Source organism: Panthera onca, chromosome C2 (assembly GCF_046562875.1).
Source record: "Panthera onca isolate mPanOnc1 chromosome C2, mPanOnc1 haplotype 2, whole genome shotgun sequence".
Lineage (NCBI taxonomy): Eukaryota > Metazoa > Chordata > Mammalia > Carnivora > Felidae > Panthera > Panthera onca.
This window is the reverse complement of record NC_138347.1, coordinates 111,307,451-111,316,875: the sequence shown is the minus strand read 5'-3', so window position 1 is coordinate 111,316,875 and position 9,425 is coordinate 111,307,451. Positions and strand designations below refer to the sequence as shown.

At 41.2% G+C, this 9,425-nt stretch overlaps 1 protein-coding gene across 1 annotated transcript; it reads left to right on the top strand.

The window, feature by feature from the left end:
- The first annotated feature begins 296 nt into the window (after window positions 1–296).
- Window positions 297–9,203, top strand: RAP2B (RAP2B, member of RAS oncogene family). The gene has a single exon (XM_060639022.3). The coding sequence runs from the start codon at window positions 420–422 to the stop codon at window positions 969–971; it is 552 nt and encodes a 183-aa protein (XP_060495005.1). The 5' UTR covers window positions 297–419; the 3' UTR covers window positions 972–9,203.
- Window positions 9,204–9,425: the final 222 nt, after the last annotated feature.

Sequence of the window (9,425 nt, the reverse complement as noted above, 5' to 3'; positions counted from 1 at the left end):
CACGCTCTACGGGGACTCATGCCACGCGCGTCCCGGCCCGGCGCGCAATTAGCAGCCACCTCCGCAGCCCGCCGCCACCGCCTCTTGGCCCTCCCGGGCGGCCGCGGCGAGGAACTGCAACCATCGCCTCGCACGGGCTGCCGGCATTGTCCTCCCTGTCCGCCGCCAAGGCTGCCGCTGCCGCCGCGGGCTGCTGCGGGGCCCCGGACCCGCGCCCCAGGGACGCGCCGCCGCCTTCGCCGGCCGGCTCCCGGCCCCCCGTTTGGTGAATTCTGAGCCTGGCGCTCCCAAGCCACGCTCTCGTAGCTTTTTCCTGCAGAGCCGAGGAAGAGGAGAAGTCCGGCAGCCGAGCCCAGCCTTTCCCCCGCGCGCAGCCCCGACGGGGCCGCGGCAGGCGCGGCGAGAGCGCCGACGGAGCCATGAGAGAGTACAAAGTGGTGGTGCTGGGCTCGGGCGGCGTGGGCAAGTCCGCGCTCACCGTGCAGTTCGTGACGGGCTCCTTCATCGAGAAGTACGACCCCACCATCGAGGATTTCTACCGCAAGGAGATTGAGGTGGACTCGTCGCCGTCGGTGCTGGAGATCCTGGACACGGCGGGCACGGAGCAGTTCGCGTCCATGCGGGACCTGTACATCAAGAACGGCCAGGGCTTCATCCTCGTCTACAGCCTCGTCAACCAGCAGAGCTTCCAGGACATCAAGCCCATGCGGGACCAGATCATCCGCGTGAAGCGGTACGAGCGTGTGCCCATGATCCTAGTGGGCAACAAGGTGGACCTGGAGGGCGAGCGAGAGGTCTCGTACGGCGAGGGCAAGGCCCTGGCCGAGGAGTGGAGCTGCCCCTTCATGGAGACGTCGGCCAAAAACAAAGCCTCTGTGGACGAGCTGTTCGCCGAGATCGTGCGGCAGATGAACTACGCGGCGCAGCCCAACGGCGACGAGGGCTGCTGCTCGGCCTGCGTGATCCTCTGAGGCGCCCGCGGCTGCCGCGCGCCGGCCGCGCTCTGCGCACAAAAGCCAAACGCACCCGACTCTAAATGTGATTCCTCTTCTTGCTTTGAGATTGGAGACGACTTTGCATTGGCCGGGGTGTCCCGGGAGCCCGGCTGGCCTCTACGGCCGGCGTCTCCTGCCTCCGCCCTGTGTCCGAAGGGGTGTCCCGTCCTCACCATCCGAGACCCGGTGGAAATGTGGCTCTTGGCAGCATGTACGTTTCTCATTGATTTTGGTTGACGCATATTTCCCCCGTTTAAATAGCCGTTAGGGCTCTGTGTTATTGGCAGCTTGACACCGGCAAGCGAAAGTTTCAGCCTGGAAAAAAAATGGGGTGGGGAGGAAGAGGACGGGGAGAAGGTGGAAAGGGAGGGGGGATTTTTTTTTTTTTTTTTTTTTTTTTCTTCCAACAGCCCTTTTCTAGTTCCAAGTTTTAAATACATGGAAGGAAGTCCGGGAGAACCAAATGAAGGAGCAGGAGGAAAGGAAGAAACTTTTGTTTTTTTCCTTGTTTTCCAGGAGTAGCTGGAAATTAAGATCGGGTTCCTTTTCTGCCAGCTTGGAAGGGCAACCCTGTGACTGATTGTGATTCTAAGGATGTCTATGCAAAGTTGGATTCTTGTTACGGTGTATCCAATCTGAAGTATGCACATCTGAACTGGGACTGTAAACACTGATGCCAATACAGTGTGGGGTGCCAGAAAGTGTCTGCTGATATTTGTGGAAAAAAAAAAATCTATTTTGTTTACCTACTGTATCAAAGGGGAGTCTGGGGGAGAACGGTAGTATTTTTTTTTTAATCAGCTGTGAAAAAAAATGTTACAGATCTGCACATTTTTTGTGTGTACTATTGTGTGTGTGTGTGTGTGTGTGTGTGTGTGTGTGTTTAAGTTTAGCCTTTTGTTCTTTTTGGTTGGCAGTGACAGGTTTTGATGACTAGCTCTTTAAAATACAGTACAAAGACTTCAAAAATGTGATTCAGGGCCCCCAGCACCCCTGTGTCTGCAGAGTGCCTTCAAAACTCAGCTGTTCCAGCCGGTGCCAACCTGTGAACTCCCCACCATGTCCCAGAATCTGCTATTCCCCAAACCACTTCCCAGTTTCCTTTCTGTAATCTTCCTGAAGGAGCCAGGACAATAGGGCCTGTTGTTTGGTGAATTTTAGTATTTCCAGACTTTAAAATGTAATTTCCATGTCTTGCAATGTTTTTTTTTTCTTTCCTTTTTTTTTTTTTTTTTGTTTTAATTTTGCTTCATTTTGTTCAAATGTTCAGGTATTTAGCTCCCCTTTTATATTATTTTAAAAAAAATTTTTTTGGTTATCTGTTCTAGAGTGTTCCTCCAGAAGCAAAGAGCAAAATTTACTGTTGTGATGTACCAAGAAAATTCCAAGTAATTGTAATTTTTAATTCCAGACACGGCGTTTAATCATTGTCTCTTCGTTTTAAGACTTTTAATACAAATGTCATTTCTAAAGAAACAAACCCAAAACTATTGTTTGTGTTTTTGTGTTTCACATTCAGTGATTTAATAGAGGATCGTGGCCGAGGTGGATAGGGGCAGGTGCATGATGTCCCCCCCCACCCCAACCCCACGGAAGTATCTCAGTGACAAGTTGGATGACATTATTCCCAACTCCTTAAATATGGAAAAAATCATAAAGGTCTAGGAAGCCCTGGGGGTATGGCCATTACCATTTACTATAATATAAGCAGGATATTGCGTCTGTTCTGCTGACATGGTGCAGTTTACCTCACTACGGTAGGGAAGGGGAGAAACCGGCTGCTAATACTGCCTTAGATTTGGTGAAGTCACCATCCACCTGACCAGGCAGGGTAGCGCTTTTAACTTTTCTTTCTTCTCCTTTTCTTCTTTAGCACTTTTAACTTTTCTTTCCTTTTTCTCCTTTTTTCTTCTTCTTTAATGTTTTGTTTGATTACATCACATACCAAGTCAAAAACACGTTTGAGGAAGAGGACTTCCCATTCTGAAGTCGCACCCAGTAGTGTTTTCTGCAGTACATTTGTATGGGTTGTAGACAGTATCTCAACACTTAAGGTTTTGATTTGAAAATAGATCATTAGATTAAAAAAGAAGAGAAAGAAAAACTAAGACAAACCCCTTACTCATTAAACTGCAATTTGTGTACCATTTAGACCTGGTGACATTTTCTAACAGTAGGAGGCAGTGTGAGTTTCTGACTCGATTTTTGTTTTACTTAAAGGCCGCTTTACTAATATAACCTCTAAAGAATAAAAGATATAGAACTATATATCAAGAGCACATTATACATCTTTGCTGTGTGAAGTGTAGCTGAAGTCTTCTGAAGGGTCTTTTGACAGATTTATACTGTTGGGGAAGCCAAAAGAAGTTCCAGGCCACAGGCATTTATAAAGCTGTACTAACATCTTGCCTTAAAATGTGTCCTTTGACCAGGTGACCTCTCACTCACTCTTCCAGAGTGGAAGAGGAATAGAGAGTTTGCCTGTGATGGTCCTATGGCCATTTTTTTTTTTTTCATTCTTATGATCTCCCATAAGTTTAGAATCAGACTCAGTTGGAAGGCAGTATGTATACTGTAAATAGAAAAGGGAAACAACTCAAATTTATGTATTGCAAATATTAAGTCTCGCATTTGAGTAAATTTAGTTCTTCAGTAGGTCTAAAGTGTTGAGATTTCTGAAGACATATACCAAATACTATGTGAAGGAATTTTTTTAAAGGCATTTGGTGACTGTTTCTTTTTGTTTTGTTTTGTTTTGTTTTGTTGTTTAGAAGCCTTTTGACATAAAGTGCTGCCAGCTATCTAACTAACTTAAGACACGTATATAGTCCTGAAAGGGAATATTTGAACATGGAAGTTGGGGAATGAATTAGCTTGCTGGGTGCATTAATCATCTTCACACAGGATTTAGTCACTTGCATGACTAAATTCTTTATAGGTCTAAGATGCCAGGGCAGAAGATTTTAATATGCTTTTACTGAGTACTGTAAAATAAATGCTTTTTGGATTCTCAATGAAAGCAATTTTGTGTGTGCCTGGAGCAGAAAAGTAGTAGTTCTGAGTTTTGTAGCTTCTTCCATTATTTTCTTGACAAAATCGGGAGACATTGGGGGCATTGTTTTAAAGAATATGTCGGTTTATTTGGCTACCAAGAACCCCTTGTAGTAGTATGGTGTGAAAAGATAAGAGCATTTGTTTCCATGGAAAAGTTGGGCAGCCTTGAGAGTGTTCAAGAAAATGAGGGAGCTTGCTGTGAGGCCATCACCTGCCCAAGAGAAACTGGGTGAGAAAGGAACCTTTATCTTGGAGAGCAAAAGTTAACTTTTTAAACTTGACCCCTGCTGCTTTTTAACAGCTTTTCCTTTTGGTCCCTGTCATCCAAGCTTTATGTCATTTCAAAGTATTATTTTTGTCCTTCCTTGGTAATAGTCTTAGAAAAGTTGAAGGTATCATCAGAAGTCTAACATTGTCATGTTTGGGAGTTACGGTTCCTAAGTAAAACAATTTTCCATGTTGTTAACTGTAGAAATAGACTTCATTGAATCAACGTTTTAGGATCAGATCACTTTGGGGTTAGAATTCTTTAAATCTGTGAGACTGTGCACTTTTAACCTTTCTGTAGGAGGGGACCCTAAAATGCTTCATTTTTTTGGCCTTTTCTGGTAGTTTCAAAAGTGTTTTCACCAACATATTAGTGTGCCTTTTGAGTTATAGTTCAGTATTCCTCCCAGTAGGATGGGAAAGTGAGAGAACACTGCTTGTAGCAGCTGGTCTTGAGAAATTGTTGCAAAATGCCTGGACCTCCACTATCACAAAGTGTGTATTCATTTTTACAATAGCTGGAATGAACCATGTACTTATAAAATAAACAAAGACTTAATTTAGAGATCACCACTGTCAGTTAATTGGGAAAAACTTGCTAATACAAATGTCCTTGTGAAAATGTAGCAAATTTTTAAATACTACTAGTAGAATGTGGTATTTTTTATTACACTATTTTACTCAGAATGCTAGGAATAATTGAGTGCATTTGATTGAACATGGTACTAGTTCCAGAAAATATATTTAATAACAATGGATTATGATGGTTTGAGAAGGCTTCAGGACTATCCATCCAGTCCAGAGGTTTTTAAACTTGACTGCATATCAGAATCACCCGGAGGTTAAAACAGGTATTGTTGGGTCTTTCTTCTAGTTTCTTATTTAGTATGTTTCAATATAATCTCATAATTTTCATTTCTAACAAGTTTCTAGGTGATGCTAATATTGCTGTTCCAGGGACCACACTTTGAAAACCAATAAACTAGTCCAAATTCCAAATGAGTGCTACATCAAGAGCCATGTAGACATTTAGGGACAGAGACCCAGGTCATACATTTTAGAGTGCTGCCTACCATAAAGTCACAGAATAATCTTGACTGAAATTTACAGCTGAAGAGGGCATAGACCATTTACACTCAGACTGTTAAACTGTGGAGTGTGGAATGGTATAACCACAATGCAGATAGAGTGTGTGACCATTTTCATGCTATTACGTAAACAGTTTGGCTGTGGTTTTCAGTGCTAACCTCAGAAGTTGACTAAAACGAGAAGGTAATAAGAATAGGGGCGTGGCCTCAGTAATCAGAATCAACTTTTCTTCCCCTCGAAAATACTGAAAAGAATTTCTTAGTATTTGTTGTCTCTTTGTTTCAAGATTAAAAACCAAGGCTTTTAACTTTCCACATATCCTAGCAAGGATTCTAAAAAGAAAAAGTGAAAGAAAAACTAGAGAATTTAAGTCTTCGTGTCGTGGTGAGCACATGCATGTGTCTGTATGCTTGTACGTAAATACGTGCACTCAGTTTCTTAGATGGACTTTCCAGGAATCTGTTGGTTCATTGTCCTACAGTTGCAGTTATTCATTCTGGGACAGCATATACCATAAACTGCCATGCATCTTGTTTTCTTATGCATCCTAATCTTTTGGAACCGTGACCTGTTAATCTGGTTTGTAAATCGGAGGGGGCAGTTATTTGTAGACTTCCTTTCGTTTTAAACAGACACCTTTGAGGAAATATTTTCTCAGAATCGGAGAATAGAAAGTATGTGCTTTCTCGTCCCACTGACTAAACTCACATTTTTGAAGTAAATCATCTGACAAAATTATATGTGGCTATGTTTATCAGGGGTTTGAATATGTTTAGTTGGTTTATTTGTGGCAATGGCGCAAATGTCACAAAAACATTGCTTTTTTTAACAGAAAAAAGAAAGATGAGTGATGCCTTCAGAATACCGGTGACCAAAAAAGGCCTGAGATTATTTCTTGATTGTTAAAAATATCTTTGCAGTGGAAGTTTGTAAACATAGCTGCAACTGATTTATTCATTATTCAACAAGTATTTATTGAGCACATACCATTAGCTGTGGTGTAAGGACTAATGCTTAAATAGGAGGGAGCCAGGCAAAAGAGCAACATAGTCCTTTTATCACGGCCAGCTGTGAAAATAGCATATATTAAACAATAGGAGTATATGCAAAAGTTCAGCTCCACATGCCACCAATTATAATATAATACTGTGAGTCTGTCTGGCAGGCAAGAGAATAGGCAAATTTGTTGAGAATTGGAACTTTCCTTTAAAGGATATATGGATATTGCAAATAAAAATGAATCCCATGAGGTATGAGTAACTAATAGTTGTTTTGTTGCATGTGGAACTCTGTAATTTTGTGCATCGTTTCCAACTTCCGTTTTGAGGTTAGCTAAATTTGAACATTTAGAAATAGGAGATCAGTTTGCTTCCATATTTTCATGTCAAAGGGAAGAAAGAAAAATGGAACAAAAGACATGAGATTCGTTGTTACTGTTTGTCAAAAAAAAAAAATGAGCACACAAAAACAGAAAATACAATTGAAATTATTTTCTTTACAGAAAGAAGAAATTGTTGGCACACAGTCTTTTGGTGTTCTTCATGAGAAGAAGATTCAGGGTAGGGTATCTCTTTTGTAGGAGATAATCTAAAAATGTGTGCCAAAGAATTAAGCTGATGCTTTAAGTTTGCTAAGCGTATAGTGATTTTCTACAAAAGCTCTTGTTCTCACGTCTTTGGTACTTATTGGAAGAAGGCAATCAACTCTGAGAAGGAAGTGTTGGGCAACAAGCTGTAAGAGGTGACAATAATAGCAATTATTGTAAAATCATATAAATTGAAGGGAGTTGTAACTATTAACCTCCTGCAGTTTGCAAGATGATTTCTAGTGACTGTTTTATGTAGACTATCTCCTGAATTAACAAGATACTTTTTCAAATGTGGAAATTTAGAGAATTACAGAGAGCAGAATAGTTCATCTGAAGGTACTTCACTGCGTATTTTTTTAATCTGATTATAGGACCACTTACGAGATGCAAATTTATTACTTACAGTTTTATAGCTAAAGCAAAGGTCTTAATATTTTACATCTGACCATTTGTAAAAAGTTTCAAAATTTGGTTTTAGTCATGAACTCAGAATATTTTAATGTTCCTTAATATTATACATTTTAATATAATATTTTTAAACATTCTCTTCAAAGACTAACCTTATATTGAATTATATCTCATTCAAGAAAAGAGCCTCCAAGGAAATCTGTACTAGCATAATTCTATATGAACATACATGTCAACAAAATCTGTTTTAAAATATATTTTAGACAGTTTTTCATTCTACATCCATTATAAGCGGGTAAGGGAACTGCAGAAGTATATTTCTAAGTTTGATTTCAACATCATCTATCCTCTAGTAGAAAAAGGCTTGAGTTTGGAGTTCTTTACTCTGAATTTGGCTATCTTAGCTTTACTTCATCATAGTACTTGCTGTTTTTCTTTGTGTATACCATTCCATTCATCCACATGTGATTCGTGCAAATGGTTTTCTCTGTCACAAATGTAATCTGTATTAATTGATATAAAAAAATCTAAGAACTGATTACTTAATGACTATATAAATGTGTTTTCTGTGTAATAGTGTAAAGAGAGAAGTCTTTTTCACACTATGTAGTCCAGACTGAAACAGATCCAACTAGTTAGAAAAAACTGCCCACTAAACAGACATTACCTTCAGGTTTGAGTATAGAACCTGTGTTTCGTTTTAAAAACTAATGAAGGAAGTTTTTTAAAAAATGCACTCAGTCATGGGAATGCTCATTTTAAAGTACTTGGGACTGCCTAAAAATATTTCCAGACTATCTCTTCTTTGTCACTGTTGGGCAGAGGTCAAAAGATGAGAACCCAAATGCATTCTCTTATTTAAAGGGAATCTTTTACCTTGAAAGGCAGGGACAACAATAAACGAAAGCCTAACCCAAAGAACAAGACTTTTTCCTACATTTTTGTATAAACCAGCACTTATTTTATTATTGAGGAAGCATAAATAGTGGGAAGGGTGATAAAATATTTTCCTCAGTCGTTTTGGTAGCCTTCAGCAGGTGGTTTGGTACCCTTGACGTTAAGGCAGGAGAGTGTGATGGAGCTGAGAGGGGAATCAACCGCAGGGCAGGCTGATATGGAAGTGTTCCACATCACACCCGCACTCCTGCCTGCCTCCAGTACAGAGCATTTCCTCCTGTTCAAATTTGTGATTCATTGTGACTCAGGATTTAGTGAGGCTTAGTTCTGCTACTAGCCAAGGGTGAAGAAGCCTATGGGATGGCATGGTAATGCTACTGTAATAAATTTGACTCTAACTCAGGGTTTCTCAACCTCAGGACCATTAACGCTTTGGGCTCGATAACTCTTTCTGTGGAGGGCTGCTGTCCTGTGCATGTTAGAATGTTTAGCAGCATCCCGGCCTCTACCCACTAGATGCCAGTATAACCCCCGCAACCCAGCTGTGACAATCAAAAATAATCTGCAAACATTGCCAAATCATTCGTTGGGGCCAGGGGCATAAAAGCCCCTGGTTGAGAACCATTGCTCTGGACTTGTCCACGTAAAAATGGAGGAGGCAGGCATAAATCAGAGGAGAGAAAGGTTGGACCTATAGTAAACTTAGAAGACTTTCCTTACTCCAAGAAACTATTGTGAAATCCAAGATTAAAAAAAAAGGGGGGGGGGGGAATAATCACTTTGATCAGCTCATTAAACCCATATGAAAGAGACAAACACAGTATTCAGGGATTAAGATTTATTGGGCATTTTACTTACCTGAAAGGAAGGTTTGCTCTGGATGGGGTGATAAACTTGGATGGTCAGAGAGCACCTCAGGGCATGCTGACAACTAAGTAGAGGAACCTGGATGTATAGGAGGAATCCTGAAAGGGAGATCAAGGGCAACAGTGTTTTAGTTTTGTTTGGGGTCCCTTAAACCTCCATCAGGAGACATCTGGGAGGTTTTCAGCCTTACTCAGCTTCCTCCACTTCACCTCACAATCTCTTCCCTGTTTATCCAGGCCCCTATTCAACATCTGGACTCC